Here is a 23,273-nt window from a genome sequence, read left to right on the forward strand (position 1 = left end):
TTTACGTAGGGCCCCTATGCATTTATTCCACGCGATATGGTATACAGATGTACATGCCCTCCGTGCAGGCCGTGCTGCGGCCTTTTAGTGGTGGTGAGATGTTTCAAAAGAAGCATATATCGGGCTATAGGAGACAACGGAAACGTGAGAGAATTTCCATTTGGCGCCGTTTTGGCTGCTCTGAAATGATCTCTTCCTTCCTTCCTTGACTTCCCATTGTACCGCCTCCCGCACCGAGAGTGGCTAGCTGCGCGTCCCTACGTTCCTGCCTCTGATCTGCTCTGTCTCAGCTAGCCACTCTCGGTGCCGAGAGGGGCTAGATAAATTCTAACGCGACTAGCGACGGGACCACGATGGGGCCGTCAAAAACATGATCTTTGATTAGAATTGGACGTTTTGTAGTTAGTTAAGGGGGGTCCTTGCAAATAAAACATGTGAGAACCTCTAGTCCTATTGGACTCGATATAGTGTCATACATATTCTGAAGAAAACCAGGAGACTTGACATTCATTAATTGGGTCTTATGATCAAAATAAGAACATTATAATGGTGGGTAAAAAAAAAGACAAGGGCAAGTCTTTGCCATGGACACATTTTGTCCGCGTACGGACATTTTGATGACCCCCGGCAATGTGGCACCCTACAGTATAGCGTCAGAGCCAAAACTCTGACCATTTTAACATTAAACAAAGGTTTGCTCAATCACTGAGCTTGCTCTAGAACAAACACAGTTAAAAGTAAAGAGTATGGTGCCCGTGTTCCCATGCCTATAAACTGCTGCAGCTGCTTTGAAGTCGTTTCCCCCCCATTTCTGCCGTTTAAATTTGTTTTCGCAGTATTGTTGAATTGGGAAGTGTTCTTCTGTCAAAACAGGGACTGTCGAATAACGGTTATAATTCACAAGCGGCACAGAGTCTACATTTTATTATAACTCGCTTGTTGCACATTCTGCTTCAACGTACATCAGCTTGTTATTGTTTCACTGTGGCACCATGCGTTCTCCAAATGAAACCTTATGAAGAACTCTTATAATGAATCCAAAGAAGGAACTTTGAGACTATAGTGGGCGCTCCACACATAACTATCATCTCTGTCGGGGGGGGGGGGGGGATCCTCATTATGTCCTGTCGAGGGCCCCTGGAAGTTGAGAACCACTGGCCTAGATTGACAGTTTAATGGGACTTTGGTGAGCCGTGCGAGCCACAGGAAAGCATGGCAACCCTGTCTGTAGTTGCTGCAGCGAAACAAGAGAAGCAGCTTTTTTCCTCAGCCATTATATTAATCCTTCACACAAGCCTTATTGATATTCATAATAACACCTGGGCTAGATGTCAACTAATTGTTCCTTACTCTGTGATGTCGGAGGTGCTGCGCGCCGTGCGCACGCACGCACGCACGCACGCATACACAGACAGAGGTTACACAGTCCTTAGACTGTGGCTGTACTTTCCCATTAACAATAGATTAATGGGAAAGATTTATTTCTACTTGCAAAAAAGAGATTTCAACCTTACTACTACTTTGTACTACTAGGACTTTTGACGATCTTTTTAAGATAGTTCAACTGGCCGATCTACATCTACACGTTGTGAGCTTGTAGATCAGCTATTTGAAGTATTTTAAAGGTTTTTTTAAATAGTCAAAAATGGCAAATAAGTTTAGGGATAAGGGTTACGGGGACGTGGCGCAAGATATAGCCCATGTCTTTTCTTGCTGAGAAATGTGATCATTTTGGTCTTCACGTCAGTGCAGTGTATTTTTGTCACACAGTAGTTTTTGTCACACAGTAATTTTTGTCAACAACACTGGCACTGCATCATTGGTTGGGAGGATGTGGGGATGCATGTTTCCTCTTCTCTTGCTGTGTTTTAATAGTTTGTAGAGCCTAACTGATTGCAATTTGTATTTAAATTAGTCTTTGACTGGACAATTTGCCTCACAGTGGGGGTGACATAGCCTCGATACCCAGGCTTTCATTTCGTCTGCGCGAAAAATGAAAGCCTGGAGGAACGCATTGGCTGCCTTGGTCTAGAAGTGGGAGTCAACGCTTCCGGGTGGGCGTCGCTCCAAATTATGTGACGTAGCGCTTCACTAGGCGGGAGAGGAGTGTCCAGGGCTGACGGACAGATCGTTGAGATCCAATCAGGGCGTGCGCAAATCTCAGCCGCGACCCACCCCTATAGACCAGAAACTTAACACGTTAGCTCAGGCTAGGGGTGACATAGCCTAGAACAGAATATTACATGATTTCAGATGCAAACCATGTTAGTGGTTGCACCAGATTTGCCTCAGCGTTAGTGTTGAATCTTGAAGAGGTGGTTTATTTGCCTGGGCCATTATTCCATATCAGCCTTGAACAGCGGCGGCTGCTTTTGACTGACACACGCTCACACACCCCCCTGTTTTGTCACCCCGCATGCGAGTAAATATTCAGTTTGTTCCCTAACAAATTGTCAAATGCGCTTGCACTACAAATAGATTGTCGGTCTGTTTGCTATTCTTGAATTTGACAGGTTTGGACAATTATGAGACCACCTGACAGAGACAATATAATTAACAATACCTAACAATGTGTCAGTTTGTCAGTTTATTTCCTTTGAATTTGCCACCCAATAGAATGTTGAAAACAGGATGTTTGGACCGTTTGGTCCGCCCCTCAGCCCTCCTCTTCCGGTGGCTTATGCTTTCATTCCCACTAATCCCCAATGTTCACACGCGTTCCGACAGAGTCATTAGCGCAGCTCGGAATATCTGTTCTCGAGAGATGTGTATTGTAATCTCCCCCCCTCTACCCAGGCTGACGCCGCTGCGGTACGACCAGCGCGACCGCATCACGCGGCTGGGAGAGCTGCAGTACGGCCTGGACGAGGACGGCTTCCTGCGGCAGCGCGGCAACGACCTGTTCGACTACAACTCCAACGGCCTGCTGGCGCGCGTCTACAACCGCCTGACGGAGCGCGCCGTGTGGTACCGCTACGACGGCCTGGGCCGCCGCGTGGCCACCAGGACCAGCCTGGGCCAGCAGCTGCAGTTCTTCTACGCGGACCTGTCGCACCCCACGCGGGTCAGCCACCTGTACAACCACACCAGCAACCTCATCACCTCGCTCTACTACGACCTGCAGGTGTGTGCAGTGGTGTGAGAGGGACCGAGCAGTCAAAGCAATAAGGATAACGCGGGTCTTCAAACTCAAACATTTTATTTTATTTCAAAAGGTAACAATTAATGAACAACATATTCAACAAAACATGTTATAGGGCCCTTAAGAGGTCAACAGAACATAACTCAAATGAAAATACCGCGTAACTAAACAGAAAGTGAACTCAACTAGCAGACCTCGTAGGGACACATGAGGGAGGCTTATGTTGTGGTGGACCAAACCAATAATTACACACAGGGGCGGACAGCAATTAGAGACAACTAGAATCCCTGCAGCTCCACCACAGCCGGCGGGGGACGAGGATGATGCAAGGCTGGTTCACTTTCCCCAGGCTAGTGACGTAATAAAAACTACTAACGTCTACAGAGCTTTTCATTAGTACATACTAGTAGTAGTATTGTACAACTGTTGTTAATGACTCAACGTCTTTCTGTCTTTCTGTCTGATATTTTATGAAACACGTTACTGATTTTGATTTGGCTCTAAATTAATCGTGTGACTGTTGAGAGCCCAGCGTTTAGGTGCATAGATTGATTACCTTATGAACAGTTTGCCGAAAAATGCACAGGAACGTAGCCTACAGTTCAATACAAGGTCTGCTAAAAGGATTTTATAATCCAAGAAAGCACTATGGCTTGTTTCCATTAGGGTAGGGTCCTTCATATTAAATTAATCTGAACATTAAAGACAACATTTGTCACCACAACAATATCATTATTGCAATGTGTACAGTATATTTAATTATATACGGTACAAATTGCAATAGACAGTACAAATTGCAACAATGATATTGTTGTGACTAGCTGGTGGTGGTGGTGAAGTTTAAATAATACTGCCACCTCATAATTGTAAAGTGCATTTTCAATAATTGAATGAATTTATTTGTGTTTATTATGTACTTGGTTAGGTTAGTTATAATATAAGCATAATATATGTCAGAAAAAAAGGGGGAAAAAATATTTGGAACCGTTGAGGGAACCGCTAGGAGCCGGAGCCGTTAGGAGAGATCCGATAAGGATCCGGAACCGTTAAAATCCTAACGAATCCCAACCCTAATCACCACCCACCAAAATCAACCCTAATCACCACCCACCCAAACTGTGAACCCATAGTCCAAAAAGAAAGGAAAAACGGCGCCCTCTTTTCCTTTGAATTTGACGGAGTCAACAGTCTGTCTCGAGAGACTACTGCCCACCTGAAAACCAGGCATACTTAAATATTCATATAATAGGTCCTCACTAATAATCATGATAAAATGGCACGATTTTTTTTCTACTCAGTCTGTGTCTCATAGGAGGGCTGTGGGCAGTTTAGAAACCGTCTTCCAGTGACATCATCATTAGGCAGATTTCTTTTTTACAAAAATGTTTCGATTTTCATTATCGTGAGAACGATGGCTTCCATTTTCGCATTGCAACTTTTCAGGACTAGAAAGCCTGCAGTTTCTATTAGCTTGTATTCCCCATCGATGATGTCACTGGAAGACGGTTTCTAACCTGCCCACAACCCTCCTATGATACACAGACAGAGTAGGAAAACATTGCGCAATTTTTTCATGATTATTAGTGAGGACCTATTATATGAAGATAGGTTGAAAAGTGGTGAAGTGGTCCTTTAACAAACTGGTGGGTGTGGCCTTTCTGTACACATCATGTTGTTTTTTGGGCGGGGAAATCACAGCATTCCATGTTTAATTAGTTCCACGCCTCCCCGCAGGGCCACCTCATCGCCATGGAGCTGAGCAGCGGGGAGGAGTACTACGTGGCGTGCGACGGCGCCGGCACGCCCCGCGCCGTCTTCTCCAGCAGGGGGCGCCTGGTGAAGGAGGTGCTCTACACGCCCTACGGCGAGGTCTACCAGGACACCAACCCGGACTTCCGGCTGGTCGTCGGCTTCCACGGCGGCCTGTACGACCCCCTGACGCGGCTGGTGCACCTGGGCCGCCGCGACTACGACACGCTGGCCGGCCGCTGGACCTCGCCCAATCACGAGCTGTGGGCGGAGCTCAGCAGGGAGCCCAGGCCCTTCAACCTGTACGCCTTCAAAGACAACTGCCCCGTCGGCACGGTGGAGGAGGTGACCAAGTTCGCGACGGGTGAGAAGAACGCGTAGTTGTTGTAAACTCTGCGGAATGAAAAGCGCAGCGCGCTCGCTCGCCCCCTCTCGGGTTTTGACATTGAATGTGTCCGCTCACGCACCCCGCCTTTGTCACATCACATTACAAGTAAGGTGGGTGAAATACTTTGTTGTGCAGGCACTCATTGCAGTCATGGGACGATAGAGACAACAGCTGCAGCCATATTTCGGCGCTGCCCTCAGCTTCCTTGCATCTCGAGAAGAAAACAAATGAAAGGTGGGGGGGTAGGGTATAGGGGAGGGTTGGGGGCTAACGGGTACGGTCGCCCCTTTTCCATCTCGCCCCACTACTCTACCTAGCTGTAAATAATTCATGTTGGTGATTATATAAAAGCTATTATCATATTAATTTATCATTAAGTTCACTCTGTATATTTCACGGGCATAATAGCATGATGATGACATTACAAAACATGCAGGGCTACACGGAAGAAATGTTTAATAAAACGAAGTTGACTGCTAGAAGGTCCTAAATTAACTTCATTAAGCGGTCATCGTCTCTGTGTCATGTTTTTCTTTCAAAATGTATATAGAGATCAACTACTATACAATCAAATAAATCTGCATACAAGATCATTTCACATTTCCGAGAGTGAGGGAAATACTAAATGAACTGTTAACTACATTAAAAGATTTCGCGGTAAATGTTTAAACATCCATGCAGGCTGCAGAGAGAGACTCATTGTGAGCCCAAATCAGCCCAAATATGCGACTACACTTTAGAAATAAGCCCCAAAAAACGTAACCCGCAAAACGACCAATATGTACAATCGACTTTACAAAATAAAAAAACAAGCCCAAAGTCACTTCTGGTAAGCAGACCTGGCAACACTTGATTGTGAGCGTATCATTACAGTAGATTGCCAATCGTACACGGTATAAATCACGTTATACTCCCAAGACAGAAAAACAAGCGTGTACACACAGATGAAGGTGACGGTATAGCAACCACTAACCACAGAGGCCCAGCTCGGCAGGGGGCCCTCTGACAGTGAGAGAAAACATGACTGACGGACCAAGCATTGTGTTAATGGACATCTGCGACATCTTGCTGTTTGCTGTAGAACTCACAAACACCCCTGCCCCAAACTCCCCCCGCCCACCTCCCACCCACACACACACAGAGAGAGAGAGAGAGAGAGAGATAGATGGAATAGTGCAGTGGGATGATGAATAGATTAGGTGGGAGGTCAGTGGGTGCATGTGTCCCTCCAGATAATGGAACATTCAGTGGGTCTGTCACGCGTTCGACCACAGCAGGACACGTGGTACCTCTACCAAGTGAGCGAGTGGCTGCTCTGCTCGCCCACATAACACATACACTGTGATTTCCTGTCTCTTACTGAGTTCACATGATGCACACTGTTATATATGTGCACAATGTTCTGCTTTTTAATGTTTGTGTTTGTGTGTGTGTGTGTGTGTGTGTGTGTGTGTGTGTGTGTGTGTGTGTGTGTGTGTGTGTGTGTGTGCGTGCAGGCATCGGGAGCTGGTTGCAGCTGTTTGGGTTCCAGCTCCACAACGTGGTTCCAGGTTTTCCGAAGCCTGGTGTGGAGAAGATGGAGCAGACGTATGAACTGCAGACCACCCAGACCACCACACAGGACTGGGACTCCAGCAAGGTGCACGCCGCACTTATTATAATAGTGCACCAAAACCAACCAAATAACACCAACTACAATTGGACGGGTGGGAAAAAAAGGGACTGGCATGCTCTGTCATGTTTGTTTCACTAAAACAGGACTGTGTTTACTAAACTAACTAAAACAAATCAATAGTTTTAGTCTTTGTCATGTATCTTCAAAAGTAGCAATTCCCCCGCGCCACGTTGGAAAAATAAAATAAGTAAATAAAGAAACAAATATTTTAACATTTTCGCTTATAATGACTCACTGGGACGCCAGCTTGAAAGTGATTAAGGAATGTATGGTTGCAGCAGACAAGAAAAGGTGTCTACTGCGTAACAGTGCACGTGACATGTTTGCCGGTCTAAAATCAGATTAACCTGCATAAATGTGTATATGCACAAAGGAACAGCGTTTAAGGTTAAATGTGAATGCTATAGGTGGGTGGCAGTTGCCATCCCCTGGGACACCCAAATGACACCCCTGCTCACATCCCACCCACACATCCACATCCCCTCTGGGATGCTGCTGTTCTGCATGTGCCCCAGCAGTGAGCAGCTCTAGTGAGCACACAGGGGAACCGCTAAGTGTCCTGCTTCACTTTATATGCGATTCCCAAGGAAACCTTATTTGGGGAAGCGCTCGTTTTCCGTTTCACACGACGTCCTGCTGTACTGTACGTGCAAGGTTATGCAAATACAGTAGGCTAAAGGAATCTCTTTTTTTGCAACTCACTTGAAATGCAACAGCAAGGCAGGCGACAGCAAGGCCTTGGGTTCTCGCGAGCCATGCCGGAGTGTGTGACTCGTGAAGGCATCACACTTCGACTATAGCGACGCCTCCAAATTGGCAAGCCCTGCTGGTTGGACTATAGGTTATCACGTCAACAAAAATGTGTTCTCCCTCCGCGCATGTCAGCCAATCACAGCGATTGCGGCTATAGAGGAGCCGCGAGGATCAAACCAAGGGCATTCTGACTCCCAGAGAGCGCTCGTCGTCCTTGTGTGCAGGGCTAGTTCTTTTATCGGGTGCACAGCTCTGAATCCAGTAGCCAATCATCCCCAGCACTCACGTAGTCCTTGTCATGATCTTGGCCTCTGCTCCTGCCCTATGTGTCCTCCCCTTGTATTGTGTTGTGACTTTGCCGCCCTGCCCTCTCTGTTCGGCCTTGATTCCACCTCGGTTTCCCAGCTGTGCGTTACTTGAGACTTTGGGTATCCAGCGTAGTGCTATAGTGCAGATCAAATGGGTTCATATCTGAGTCAAAGTCTCCCGAGGAGGCACGTCTGAAAAAACAAATCCTCGATCAGGTATAGGCACGAAAGGCTGGAGGTGTACATTGCTAGCTCACTGACTATGTTTGAGTTGCCAGTTTGTTCTTGGGTTCATGTTAGCCTGGGCTACTTAAGTCTTAGTTTTGACACCCTCTGTGATGGTTTGCTTATAAACATTTCATTAAGTAAAGTCTGGTTCAACCTGAGCTTTGGTTTACTGTGTGTTTGGGTCCCAGTTTCTTAGCTTTTCGTGACAGTTGTTTTAGCCTCTTCGTATAAATGTATTACTTCCTCAGCCTTGATCACGCTGTGAGGAAATCTCAGGCCAAAACATCTGTGTTGCTGCTGTCTGGGTCACGGGGTCAAGTAAACACTTCCAAATACAGTGTGCCGAATGACAAGGCAGTAGCTTGTAGTGTGTAGCGACTGTCTGCGAATCCAGAAGGTCCCCGTTTCCATCCGTGGCTCCTCCAGGCTTTCTTCTGGTTCAGTGCCCTTGACCCAAGACGGGATATTTCACTTTCAAACATGTTTTTAAAGTCTACTCATGCAGGCTTTTGTGCACCCCAGACAGTTCCTTTTGATAGATTCATCGAAAACACCTGCTCTTTGTTCTGCATGGGGACTGATATTGTCCTTCTAATATGTAAAGGGGTCATTACTTATTTATTTATTTATTGTCTCTCTTTCTATTCTTTTTTCTTTTTTTTTTTTATTGCACCCACCCCTCCCCCCTCACATAGTTGGACAATATGAGTCACCAGCACAAGAACAGGTGTTTTCAATGAATCTAACATGGTTCAAATGGATTTTGAAGTTACAATGGGTTTCTATAGACGCCTTAACAGTCTACAGACGACGTCACACTGATAAGCAACAGCATGTGCGCGCATGCCAGCAGCACAAGAACCCTTCCTCTCATGTGTAAAAACTGCACCATCAAACTCTCAGATGCTGTTTTTTTCCTCCCAGTGTGGAGGAAGAATGATCATGTGATCTCTCGCCCTTGAAATACAGTATATGGGCCATTCTACCGAATTGGTTCAAATTGCAGTCCCACAATGAAAAACACACCCATCCTTTATACGTTACTTCCTATTGGAAGGTGGCTGTCCCAACCCCTACATTTAAATTAATGAAAAAAGTACTTAAATTATTTTTGTCACTTTCCTAAATATATTTTAATACCCACATTTGAATTATTTTATAGGGTAGTTGAAATAATTAGATAGATTCTGTAGATTTTTTTTAAATTAAAAAAACGTATCTATAAAAAAATGCTGTCTCATGTTTTCATGTCACTACCGAAACAGAAAGAGTTTAAGTCCATAGATGGAGCCTGGTTTAAGCCACACCCCCACACTTTTCACCAAGAAGTGACCTAGACTTCATGTTCATCATGGCCAAATGATGAGTAGCTAGTTTACTTCAGTCTGAAATTAATGTCTTCCAAAGTCTGCAAATCAGTGTGTGGTTTTAAGGAGTGTCACTACCGAAACACATAATTTCTCATAAATTATAAACTATTTCGTTTTTTCTGCTAAATGTGATGTTTTTATCCATGTACATCAGTTCAAAGCTGTTTTTCTTAGCTTTTTTTTGCCTAGCATTGTAGAGTTAAGCTAAAAACTAGATAAAATTGTCACTACCGGAACAGTCACTACCGAAACAATTAGTCACTATTCGTGACATGATTGTTTCGGTAGTGACAAAATTGGATGTTTATGCTTTTAATGTACTTAATTCTGATTTCATGTGGTCTAAAATTCCAAAACGAAATGTAAAAAGGGTGGCAGAGAGGGACTGAGAGTGAGAATGCAGGCAAAGGAGATGGAGAGGTTTGTTGGGCTTCCAGATTTTGCGTTTGCATTTAGATTTAGATTTCGCTCAATAATTCAACATAAAAAAATAGAAATTTCAATTGAAATGTATTTAATTGTGGAACCACCTACCTAAATTCTTAAAAATGGTCTGTACAGGGGGGAATTGAAAAAAAAAATAGATTAAAATAAGTAAGGTAAAAGTCTATGCTTCGGTAGTGACAAATTTTGGGGGAGGAAATATATTAGGCTACGATACATTATTAAAATACAATATGATAATTGACTGTGCCTTTACTAAATATGTGTCCCTTAGATCTGGTACAACATGAATATGGTCAAAGTTTTTCCAAAATAGCATACAAATTTCACACAATTTCCAACTCTGAATTTGAACCAATTCGGTAGAATGGCCCATATAATCCTTGGTTTATATTGTGTTTGAACAATAATAGCAATTAAAAGCAGTTGTCCTCAAAAACCACACCTCCAGTCGCCGTCATAAGAACGGGAGTTGCGCTCATGGTCGTGGCAGCAGAGCCCGTTTGTCCACGGCTGCACGCACACCTGCAGCCCATCAAGTATAATTTAGGCTTCGTCCCGCGATAGTGTCACGCACGTCGCAGACCTCTACGCTCACAACAGTCGCATCTGCGATGTGAGCTTGTATATCAGCTGTTCTCTGTGCGCAAAATACTGTTGCGCAATGAAGTATAAATGTCTCCTAGGGTGCATCTCACTAGCCAACTCACAAGAGGAGGTTGAATGAACTGAAACCGCAGCGCTCCCCAAAACAACAGGTTTGGAGATCTGTTGGGAATTGATTACATGAAACAGTTACCCGCTCAGTCGGTTTTCTATCTGTGGCACCACAGAATGGCCACCACTGCAGGTTTTAAATGGTTAACCTGCCCAAAGCTCTCCTGCGTACGCCTCATTCGGAGCAAGCCAATGCAGAGAAGTAATTTCCCCTAGGAGATCATTACAAATCCTCCTTTATCCTCGCTTCCTAAACACTTCAGTAATTCAGAAATCTATTTATGAGGTATGTTTTCTCATACAAGGGGATTTGTCTCCTTAAGGCAAGGCAATAGCTCTACAATCCTACAGTAAGTCAATAACACGGCTACAGACTAGATCCTTTGACTCTGCATCCTTTACGATGTCACTGGTTCACTGGCTATAATTGGCGGATAGTTTAGACACCAAATGGACCCTTGAGGTCTGTTACTCTGTGTATACACTCCATTGGACACTGAGAATTATGCAGTGTCGATTCGGATCCCAGAGATACAAATTGAAAAGGTCTAGCGGTCGTTCATCCGGCTTGGGTGAGCGTCCTTCTGTATTAGTCTTTCCACGCAGTTTTCTCTGAAAATACGCCGCTGTCCGTGGTTTTGCTCAGATCGGCGAATTCAGGGCTCATTTCAGATTCGGCGGTCATCGCGATTGGAATATGTTGCCGTTTTCTCGAGAAAGGATGGAAGTCGCCGAAGCTCGCTAGCATAGGCACGATTGCTACTAGCATTTAAGATGGAGACAAAACAGGACGCGCGTCATAGTGGAATTTCCTCCGATCACGTGGCACCCAAGCGCTACCACTTTTTTTCTCCACCAGGTGGTACTCAAAGTGTTAATCCATTTTGGGCGGAAACCCCTTTTGGTGTTATGCTTTAGCTATTGAAAAATAGCAGATCTACAAGCTCATAGCGCGTCACCGAGTGGCGCGCTATGAGCTTGTAGGTCTGCTATACTTTTGAAAAATCGAAGAACCGCCGACATAGAAACATAGCTTTTTCAGAAAACTGTCAGGATGTAGAAGAACATTTTTAGAATCTGATCTCAGGTCAGAATGGGTTAATTAGGCCCAGGCGGTGGCGTAACCATCTGGGTCGTAACCACCCGACTGGTAATCCAGTCGCAGTGTGCCGCGGGTTCGACTCCCGAGCCCGACACGGCCTTTACTGCATGTCTTCCCCCATCTCTCTCCCGTTTCCTGTCAGCCTACTGTCTGTCCCTTCAAAAAAACCAATAAAAGGCGTAAGCCGCAAAAAAAAAATCTTAAAAAAAGAAAAAATAATGGGTTAATTATTGTTTTGCCAATTATTTGGGGCCCCTGCAGCCATGCAGTGAGAAGCCTTACAGCGGTGTGTGTGTGTGTCTCCTCCATGCAGGTGGTGCTGGGGATCCAGTGTGAGCTCCAGAGACAGCTGCGGAGCTTCATCTCCCTGGAGAGGCTCCCCCTGGTGTCGGGGGAGGCCGGCGTGGGCTCGGCGTGCCGCCGCCCCTCCCACCCGCCCCCCTTCGCCTCGCGCCCCTCCCTGCTCGGCCCCAGCGTGCGGCTGGCGGTGGCGCGCGGCGGCCGCGTCAGCGCCGAGGTCATCGGCGTGGCGGGCGAGGACAGCCGGCGCCTGGCGGCCATCCTCCACGGCGCCGTGCACCTGCGGGGCCTGAGCTTCACGGTGCGCGGCTGTGACACGCACCACTTCCTGCAGTCGTCGCGGCCCGTGGAGGAGGACCTGGGGGGGGTGGTCGGCGCCGGCGGGCGCGTGCTGGAGAGCGGCGTCAACGTGAGCGTGTCGCAGGTGAGCGCCACGGTCGGCGGCCGCACCCGCCGCTTCGCCGACATCGCCCTGCGGCAGGGCGCGCTCTGCCTGAGCGTGCGCTACGGCGGCTCGGAGGAGGAGGAGCGGGCGCGGGTGCGCGAGGAGGCGCGGCGCCGGGCGGTGGCGGGCGCCTGGGAGCGGGAGCGGCGGCGGGTGGAGGAGGGCGCCGGCGGGAGCCGGGCGTGGAGCGAGGCGGAGAAGCAGCAGCTGCTCTCGGGGGGGCGGGTCCAGGGCTACGACGGGTACTACTCGCTGCCCGTGGAGACGCAGCCCGAGCTGTCCGACTGCCCCTCCAACGTCCACTTCATGACACTGAGCGAGGTGGGGGGCAGGTAACAGAGACACGCCCCCGCCCGCGCCCGCCCCGCCCCGCCCCCCACCCCCCCCCACCAAAGACTGCCTGTTTCTACTCCTTAGTCCTGATTTGATTCTAATGTTTCTATACTGTATCCACAACAACAACGTAAACAAGAAGACATCAACGAAGACAGACAGCTTCATCACCAAGAGAGAAAGAGAAAGAGAGAGAGAGAGAGAGTGTGTAAGACAGTGTAAGACAGTGTAAGAGAGATTGGGGGAAAACATGATTTCCAAATGCCTTTTAAGTGTGACAAAATGATGGTATTTTATTATTATTGTCCAGTTTCTCCAATTTCTAAACAGTGGCACAAAGCAGTGTATAGTTCAACTGTGGCTTTGCTTTTTTTTGTATCCAGACTCAACGGAGACCGACCAACCGACAGACCCGATTAATAACTGAATGACTGACTGTCCGACTGGATGAACTGAATGACTGACGGTCTGTCCGACCGATAAACTGAGTGACTGATTGAACTGTCTGACTGTGTGGTCGCTCTCTCGACAACCGTTCATCATATTGGCCCAACGCCAGCGAACCGTGGAAATGAAGACGGTATATAGGACTGGCCCGGTTAATAATAACCCTCCTCCTCCGGACTACAAACTCATACCAAGAGCTCTCTGTTTGCCATTTGAGTTACTTACATGGTTTACCTCGGATATACAGTACTATCGTTTACATATTGTGCAAAGAGAGGCCTTGTTGAACTCTGACACTCCCCCCTTTAGAGAAGGAAACGTGTGTTTTCTGCCTCTGGCGTACGGTGTGCTTCTACTGTAGTTTGTATGAGTGTGTATACTAAGATCAAGAATGTACATAGCCAGTGCTTTCACACTGAAAAAAAAGTGCTCAGCTGGAAAAAAAAATATTCTGTTGTTCATAAGTGTCAGTATTGTTAATCAATAGGAAAAAAATGATTACATTTTTTTTTTTTTTGCAAAGAATTATACATGGCTATAGTAAATATTCTCGCTAAAGAATCTGAATCTTTATTGGGTTACAGTGCTGATTAAAGTTATTATGTGTGAATTAGTGCTCCCGCTGGCCTGGCAATTCATGGACGTCGTGGCTAATTATTTCTCTCTCTCTCTCTCTCTCTCTGTCTCTCTCTCTCCGTCTCAATCTCTCTCAATCTCTTGTTTATGTCTTTGCCAGTGGCGTGCACAGATAGACACTAGGGGGTGCTAGAGCCCTTTTCCCTCTGGACAAAGGTGCCCTTTTGGAAAATAAAATAAAAAGGGTTTTTCTTTTACAGTGTACACTGTACACTTGTACAGTATGTGGACCATGGTGACATTGTCCAATTCTTGATAAAAAAAGCTTCGAATATATCATTTAGGCCCCAAAATCTATAAATCTCACAATATACTTTCGTCAGGCAGCCTCTGTAGACATTTTTAAAGCTCAGCTCAAGACCCACTTCTACAACATTGCTTTTAATTGAGTTTTAATTTGCACGTTCCCACCCTGCCCTGACTGATTTGCTGCATGTGGTGTTTTTATTATTATTTTATTTGTTTTATTTGTTTTTATTTATTTTTATTTATTTTTATTTATTTTATGTTCTTATATTCAATTTTGTTCTTTGCCATTGTTTTATCATTTTAACTACTTATGTTTTATTGTATTCTATTTTTGCCCTGTGAAGCACTTTGCGCTACATTTATGTATGAAAGGTTCCACACGCTGCAAAAGGTGCCCTTTTTTCACTTGAGCACCTGCCCCTCTAAATGTCTGTGCACGCCACTGCTCTTGGCATACTTTGTTCTGTGAGTCTGTAACTTTCTCCTTATCACCATTATGGTTCAAGCTGAGCTGTGTGTGTGTACCAAGTAGCTAACACTAGTCAGTCCCACAGGAGCAGGACTGACGCATGGGCGTCATGGTGTGTTTGGCGGTGGGGGGGGGTCGAGGAGGAGCCTCTCTCCCTCGTTAGTGAACGCCAATCATCCACGTCCAAACACACCCCCCGCCAAGCCCGGAACTTAAACTTAAACTGTTTTGTTTTTGTCATTTTCTTTCATCATCTATCTGTAACTATACGGTACTGCCCTTCTGTGTTCCCCCACGTACACCTCCTCTTCCTCCTCATCACCCTCCTCTACCGTGTGTGTGTGTGTGTGTGTGTGTGTGTGTGTGTGTGTGTGTGTGTGTGTGTGTGTGTGTGTGTGTGTGTGTGTGTGTGTGTGTGTGTGTGTGTGTGTGTGTGTGTGTGTGTGTGTGTGTGTGTGTGTGTGTGTGTGTGTGTGTGTGACGGAGCAGAGCGGGCCGGTGCGCGTGGTTGCAGTGGTGAACAGGTGATGCACAGTATTGCACGCGGGCGGTGGGACTCTGTTCTTTCCCCTCTCAGTGAACCATGGCGTTGCTGTCGGGCAGAAACCTCTTATCTCCTCGTTCTAACATTTCTGTGTGTTTTTATTACTACACTAGATCATATACTGCAGCGCGTCACACACAAGCATCAAAAGTAACTGGTCGGCGCGCTGGAAAACGCGGTGCGAACTGCTTGTATATAGATCTGCCACCTTTGATGCTTTTGAATTTGAACCCTGAAGAAGGAACGGTTTTGGACATGAGGTTTCCACCTGACAGACTGTAATGCTGCTCTAGTCGCCGGCCCCCAGCTCGCCACTCACTACGCCCCGCCAAAAGATGGAGGCGCCGGTTGCTAGGAGACAGCCGCACTTCACCACAGTGAACTGCCTGAGCCGATAGGATGTTTCTCTCATGTCCCTCTCTCTCTCACTCTCTCTCTCGCTCTCTCTTTCGCTCTCTCTCTGTCTCTCTCTCTCTCTCCCTGGCCTCTCTCGGTCTCTTTCTCCCTCCTCTCTCTCGCTCTCTCTCTCTGTCCTCTCTGTGTGTGTCTCTCTCTCTCTCCGTCCCTCCTCTCTGTCTCTCTCTCTCCCTCATCTCTCTCTCTCTGTCCTCTCTCTATCTTTCCATCTTCCTCTTTTGTTGTCCCCTTCAGTAAAGCAGTCTTTAAAAAAAATATCTCTCATTATTTTTTTCTTTCCAGATCCCCAACATCATCTCTTCCATCTCTCCTATACATCCATAGGACATTTAAAAGGTTAGCCTGGTATAAATATCTCTGTCTATCTCTCTCTCTCTCTGCCTGCCTCACTCTTCTCTCTGTCTCTGTCTGTCTCTCATGGTGGTAGCGGGTCTCTCTCTCCTCCCCTGTGTCTCTGTCTCTCTTCTCTCTGTGTCTTCTCTGTCTGTCTTGTCTTCTGTCTGTCTCTGGTGATGGCGGTGAGGTCGCTCTCTGTCCCCTCCCCTGTGTGTCTCTGTCTGTCAAACTGACTCGGTCATGTCAATCAGACGAATGCATTGCTGCATGTTTTATTCCCCTCTGCCAGTCAGCATCCTCTCCATGGAGACCAGCATTCAGTATGTCAAATTGAATTTTTGTTTCGCATTATGTGTGTCAGAAAGAGGTGTGTGTGTGTGTGTGTGTGTGTGTGTGTGTGTGTGTGTGTGACCTCATTTAAATACACTTTATTTCAACCAATACCATTTATTTCCTTTCTGCTCATATAGCCGGAATTGCATTACAGAAACAAAGCACAATATTTGTTGTCAACTTATGTATGCAGTAATGGATATTAATGTGTCAGCACTTGAATATTTCAGTGCCGCGGCCTCTCAGCGCACGGGGCTGTTTCTCCTCGCCGCGTTGCACAAATGAAACTGTCCCGCATGGTGAGTTGTAACCACGCTTGGAGACCAATGAATAATCACCCCCCCCCCCATTCCCCCCCGAAACCCCAGCTGAATTAGTGCAGCTTTAACTTAACCACTTAAACCCCATGCAGCATCTTTATTGTGGGAAAAGCTTCCGCGGAAAACAGCTGATTGACAAGCGGCGTGAGCTTGCCGATTGGCTATTTTGAGCAAACGCTTTCCCCACAACAACAGAAAACAGAAACTACACTGGTATATATAAGCCTTGAGGGACTCTGTTCAACCCTATATGGGCCTTAAGTGGTTAAAGCAAAACAGTACAGGCTGCACACACAAACTATAGACACGCTCCAGCTGCTCCTAACACATAGCAGCAAATAAGCAGCATTACTATTTACATTTCACAGCAGTGGTTCCCAACCTTTTTTCCTTGGAGCCCCCCCCCCCCCTGCACGCACGCACGCACACACACACCTTCAATCGGAAAAAAGCAGAGACCCCCACATGTGCACGCATTCACACATAATGTGCACTCACTTAATTCTGTTTACTTATGCCCTAGAGTGAAAATATCCACTGTACTAGCCATATGGTTCACACGGCGCTCGCCGCGACTTCACACACATGCTTGTACGTCTGTAGACGGTATAGACATTTACGTCTGTGTATACACATTACGCCTACAGAGACGTTTTTGTATAAACAGCCTTCCATATAGTTTTGAGCATCAGAGTGCAATACACATCCAAACCAGTAGGGCGGCGCTGAGGCTCAGTTGAAAGCGTCATATGGGGAAACCAAGGACTGTATAAAGAGGACGAGACGTGAAGACCGTACGGGCGACGCCATGTTGCTCCATGGAAGGAAAGAAACGTGCGCAGTTGAGACCAGGAAGTTGTACATGCACAAATGTGGGCATGTACAACCGAGAGGAAGCGCAATTGGACATGGTGGCCGGAGGTGGTATTGCAGCTTCGAGCGGCATTGGGCCTTACGTGAACGCACTGGCTCGCGCTGCGAGCCAATACACAACGGTGTTGTATATTGGTGTCAGCAGGTGTTGGCTGATGAGCTGCATGCTGTTGAAGGCATGGTTGTGTGTTGTTTGTTGTGTTGTTTTGAAGAGGTGCATACTTAGTTTGGACTAGTCATTGGTTAGACATGGGTTAAGGTTAGGTTTAGGTGTGCTGCCCCGTGGGAGGTTAGGGTTAGGGTGAGGGTTTGAGATAGGTTGTAGTTGTAGGACTAATGACTGGTCTAACCCAATGACTAGTCTAAACCAAGTACTGTCTAAACTAAGTACTGCACCCGTTTTGAACACTCTTACGGCTCCGTTCTTTTTGTCCCAGAGCAGACGGTTTCGGCGGCGGCCAGCGGCTGCTGTGACTCAGTGACACCATTATAGAGTGTCTCTGTCTCGGGTCGTGCAGCGTGTGCGTGGTGTGCCCGTCGCTGGGCAGTGAGGGGATAGAGCAGAGGCATGACAATCCCCTGGTCTGGCTTCTGGAACGTTGCTATCAAGTCCCGGATTTTCCGGAAACATCGCTTCGGCACGCCGGGTGCGGACTGAAAGAGAGACAGACAGGAGGGTGTATACGTGCACTGATCACCGTCGTCCCCACGTCAAACGCCATGCACGGCAGGACAGTTTTGCCTTAATGGATATATACAGAGATGCACTGGGAATACAAAATGGCTCCCTTTTCACTGTCACTTTTCTAGTGGTTTTCTAGTGCGTGACAGTTCTGCTGTCTTCTGGACACTATCACTAAAGCTAAAAAATACAAATTACCACCACAAATATGGTGGTAGAAGCTACTGGGAGGACCGAGACAGTTATTTCACCTTTTGTGGTTTCACCTTTAGTGTAATGTTTTGTGATCTGTGTAGTTGCTTAATTGCCGCCCTCGTCTTTGTTTCTCATTTGTTCATGCTGTAGGTCTCTGGGAGGAGGGCGGTGAATTCATCAGAGTGATTGGCGCGCACCTGGTCCCAGTGTTCACTGCCTTTACAAACCCTGCCTCCCTGCGGCCTGCGGGCTTTTCACTTCATTTGCTTTGCGTCTCGTGCAATTATGAATACTGATTAATCGGTTCACTTTATGTCACAACTGCACTTTCTACGGCAATGTGTTACTACTTACTCGCAGTCTCAACTGCTTTTTACACATTTGTGTTGTGTAGCAGACCGTGTGTTTAACAGAAAAGCTAATGCATTCATATCCACTTGGACTCAAAAGTACTCCCATTCTCTCACCGTGTGAAATAAAATCAACATTTGATTTCCGAGCGTGAACGCACGTTGCACAACAGCACGATAACTGATCAATGAAATAGTATTTACTCCTTCGGTTTGAGTTAAGTGTAACGCGTGTAGTGGGGGTAATGCCTTATTTTGTTTGCCTCGTAGAGTTAATCTTCAGGCTATAACAAGGGCTTTCGCAGTGAAATTGGATCCATTGTGTTCTCCCACCGCTAAGCTGCTGTGTTCTCCTCGCTGGCTCTCAGCAGGGCTTTAACCCATTCTGACCTGAGATCAGATTCATACGAGGTTTCCACTGGACACACAACTGGTCTGATGAACCCATTCTGACCTGAGATCAGATTCTAAAAATGTCAGTCGCTCTTCGATTTTTCAAAAATAGCAGACCTACAAGCTCGTAGCGCGCCACTCGGTGGCGCGCTATGAGCTTGTAGATCTGCTATTTTTCAATAGCTAAAGCATAACATGATGCTAACACCAAAATGGGTGCCCGGTCAGAATGGGTTAAAGATTGCCTAATGCGTCGTACTCGCTGCGGGAATAATGTTACTTATTTTGATCTTTCAACATTTCTTTTTTGTTGGGGTGTGGGGGTTGGGGCGGGGGTGAATATGTCTTTAAACAATACTTAGGTCGTTATGTGTGTTCTTTTCGAGTTTCCTGTTCCGTTTAACAGAACGGGAGTAAATTTCAAACTGCAAACTTTGCCCCTGTGTTTCTAAAAGGCAATATTTCTACAGGCTTACGCAAGAAACATTACAGATGCCATCTTGAAGACAAAAAAAAGAAAAAAAAGTAAAGTTTATCATTAAATATTTCCCAATGAAATTGTAGAAAAGTATTAAGATTGTTATCTTAACCCATTTTGGGCAGGAACCCCTTTTGGTGTTGCATTATGTAATGCTTTAGCTATTGAAAAATAGCAGATCTACGCGCACTACGAGATTGTAGGTCTGCTATTTTTGAACAATCGTGAAAAGTGACATGAAAGTGTTTGAGAACGACTGACCTAGAAAAACAGCTTTTTCAAGAAAACAGTCAGGATTTAGAAGACATTTGCTGAATCGTTCCCAGGTCGAAATGGGTTAAAGGGGAGAATGTCATGCCCCTCGGGAGATAAGAACGTGATGCACAGTACCAGCCATATTAATTTCGGGGCATGTCAGCGGACCTTTAATACTTTAGTTATCTGTGATCCTCTCTAGAAACAACCACAATATGTTTTTTTTTCATTTTGCGCCACTATCAATCACCGGAAGTGGAGGTGTCGTATTTGAGCACCTAGTGTGAATATCAAATTGGGTTTTGAAGACCCTTTAGAAATCATTTGTAATACAAATGGCTGAATATTGATATTTTCTAAAAGCGCCACACTTTGAATCCTTCCCTCGTTCACGGCCGTCGCCATAAAAACGTTGCCTCTGTTTCCCCCGGAACATTTCATTAAAGTGATTGATGTCCCACATGAATAATGTAAGCCGTTATTGGGGCTTGTGGGTTGGAAATTGGTTGTAATTCGGGGTGTTTGGGCTCTCTTCCGTCGGCGCTGTCAGCAGCACCAGTGAGGGGTACCAGAAATGTACTTACAGAAACATCTAACTTAGTTGTCAACCTGAGACACATGTCCTCTGACGTTTCTGTGTGTGTGTACACACCTCTGGGGCGTTTGCCAGATCTCAGTGCTCGATTACACATCCCATCAGAAACGCTGTCAAACGTGATTCTTCACTTCCCGTCGGCACTGTGTATTTATTAATGCAGATGTATATGCTAGGCTTCTCCCATATCAGAGAGAGAGAGAAAAGAGCTGGAGGGGTGGTATCTCGATCGTGCCACTAAAAGAAAGCATGCGTGCCCATTTGTCACTTCTGTCAATCCTCAAACGCTTGGCGTTTGAATTCATACGGTATAGCTTGCTGAATTTGTTTTTTTTTGCGCTGACACAACCTTTGTTTTCTCCTGTCTGTAGGTACATGTTGTGTGACAGATGGGGTGGATGGAACACAAGGCATGCTCTTTTGGGTTAGTGGAGTTATTGTGTTTTGGTTTTTCGAGGTATAGCCTAGAAAAGATGTGCATGAAAAGGAAATGCGAACTGTCTCACTTCTGTTGCCCAGGAGCCTGCCTCGTCCAGGTAGATTCTGTACGTGTAGACGTATCCATTGCACCTACACACACACACACACACACACACACACACACACCATAACAGCGAGATGAAGTTTGCAGTTTGCAGTAGAAAAGCCCCCTGCAGATCTGAACTCATTTCAAAACAAACAGAAGGCTTGATTTGGACTCTCAGACACTGTTTGGTTGTAATGCTCGAATGGAAATATATATTGTGTGTGTGCCTGCATGTGAAACGCTCATATGTACAGAACTAGCACTTGAACACATCCAGTGGTGAAAGCAGTATTATTTACTATATCGTGTGCAGGATCATTCATTTTCAGCCTCGCACCCAGCTGATGGCTGCTCAGATGGTCATGACCGGCTGATGGGTAATTGAGGGTTATTGTCTTGCTCATGCATGAGACATTTCAACATGTATGCTGGGCTAGTGACCTTCCATGTAGACCTAAGTTTGATTCTACAAATGACAGTTTTTCTGAAAAACTATGTTTCCATGTCAGTGGTGCTCAAACTACTTAATTTCAAGGACCCCCAATATCATATGTTGTTCCAGGGAACTTCCAGAAGCAAAGATTTGAGTTAAACCGAACCGCCGTTCGCTCTGAAAGAATATATATATATTCAAAGATTTGCACCGCATTTTCACGATAAAAACAAAATAGCAGACCTACAAGCTCGTAGTGCGGTACTAGATCTGCATTTGTTTCAATAGCTAAAGTAAAACATAATGCTTAAAACACAGAATGGGTTATTAAAAGCGAGCTACGTCTTTGCAAGACGTATATACAGTAGTATATACAGTATACTCACAGCACACACAGACAGTACACGCCTGGTACCGAGTCGCTGTTTCGCACCAGGTAGCATCCTTCTCGGCCGTCCTGCGCTAGGCGCCTCTCTCCTTCGTCCTTGCCGATGTCTCCGTGGTACACGGACAGGTTCTCCATCGTCACAGCCTTTTATCCAGAGGCCGAGTTATGGTTGCAGTCCGATCCGGTCAGGTCTCTGGAGCACCCCAGGATCACGCTGAGTTGCAGTCCGATCCGGTCAGGTCTCTGGAGCACCCCAGGATCACGCTGAGTTGCAGTCCGATCCGGTCAGGTCTCTGGAACACCCCAGGATCACGCCGAGTTGCAGTCCGATCCGGTCAGGTCTCTGGAACACCCCAGGATCACGCTGAGTTGCAGTCCGATCCGGTCAGGTCTCTGGAACACCCCAGGATCACGCTGAGTTGCAGTCCGATCCGGTCAGGTCTCTGGAACACCCCAGGATCACGCTGAGTTGCAGTCCGATCCGGTCAGGTCTCTGGAACACCCCAGGATCACACGCTGAAGGCAAATTCTGTCCGGCACCACGCTTGGCAGTCGGTAAGTAAACCTGAGATCTAGCAAGTAAACTTTATGATTGTTCCACTCCCTTTGCAATGCTCTCTGTCTGTCTGTCTCTGTCTGTCTGTCTCTCTCTCTCTCTCTCTCTCTCTCTCTGTCTGTGTTTCTGTGTCTCTCTTCCACACTTGTTGCTCTCCCCCTCTGTCTCGCTAGCCTACACAGATACGCATGCACACACGCACGCACGCACACATGCACACACACACACACACACACACACACACACTGTCTGCTTGGTGCATTGTACTCTATACATCTCAGGAAATGGGTATACGCTTCAACAGGAAGAACCTTCAAAAGAATCGTAACTGAATATTCACACATTATGAAAAAAAGCCACATCTGCCCCTATTTTGTACAGGAAATACTATTCTACTTACAGTTGGCATGATTGTGGCGTAAACACCTTGAGGCTACACTGCGTTCTACCCAACAGGAAGCCTGCTTTTCTTCCACTGCAGTTGTCCATAAATTGAGTCTAATGGTTTTGCTCTCTAAATATGAAACTTTTGACGCAAAACCCATTATTTTCGCCGCGTGAAAAGTATAGCATTCCTGGCGTGGGTTTATGTAGATTTAACGTCTCACTACGTTGTTTAGGTTGAAGAAAGGATTGTGCATATCGTCATGCTGTGCTGTTTGTTTGTCGTGTACCGGTATGTTTCTTCATGATTTAATGCCCTACTTCACCAATACAAGTGTGTTGCACAAGAGTAGTTCATTAATGTAGTCTATATAGTCTACATGTTGTGAGCTTGTAGATCGGTATAATGTTTATACAATTATAAAAAGGCACGGTTTTGGTCATGCAATGATCAGGGGTC

The 23,273-nt window shown here is 46.2% G+C and overlaps 2 protein-coding genes across 2 annotated transcripts in view; one reads left to right on the forward strand and one right to left on the reverse strand.

Annotated features, from left to right (window-relative positions):
- tenm1 (teneurin transmembrane protein 1) overlaps positions 1 to 12,957 on the forward strand; it is a gene marked incomplete at both ends in the record, with an annotated part of 354,011 nt that extends 341,054 nt beyond the window's left edge. Inside the window, 4 exons of the mRNA XM_080773976.1 lie at positions 2,797 to 3,124; positions 4,877 to 5,255; positions 6,776 to 6,918; positions 12,190 to 12,957. Of these exons, the coding sequence (XP_080630102.1) occupies positions 2,797 to 3,124; positions 4,877 to 5,255; positions 6,776 to 6,918; positions 12,190 to 12,957 (1,618 nt within the window). The remainder of the gene's footprint in view (positions 1 to 2,796; positions 3,125 to 4,876; positions 5,256 to 6,775; positions 6,919 to 12,189) is intronic.
- Positions 12,958 to 17,019: 4,062 nt separating this feature from the next.
- LOC308323182 (SH2 domain-containing protein 1A-like) lies at positions 17,020 to 22,008 on the reverse strand (the record flags this gene model as incomplete). The annotated part of the gene is made up of 3 exons (XM_080774850.1): positions 17,020 to 18,232; positions 21,033 to 21,096; positions 21,872 to 22,008. The coding sequence occupies 3 exons, from the start codon at positions 22,006 to 22,008 to the stop codon at positions 17,990 to 17,992; spliced, it is 444 nt and encodes a 147-aa protein (XP_080630976.1). The 3' UTR covers positions 17,020 to 17,989.
- Between the last annotated feature and the right edge of the window lie 1,265 nt (positions 22,009 to 23,273).

The sequence above is a fragment of the Protomyctophum bolini genome (genome assembly GCF_963924005.1).
Source record: "Protomyctophum bolini genome assembly, chromosome: 10".
NCBI classification, from domain to species: domain Eukaryota; kingdom Metazoa; phylum Chordata; class Actinopteri; order Myctophiformes; family Myctophidae; genus Protomyctophum; species Protomyctophum bolini.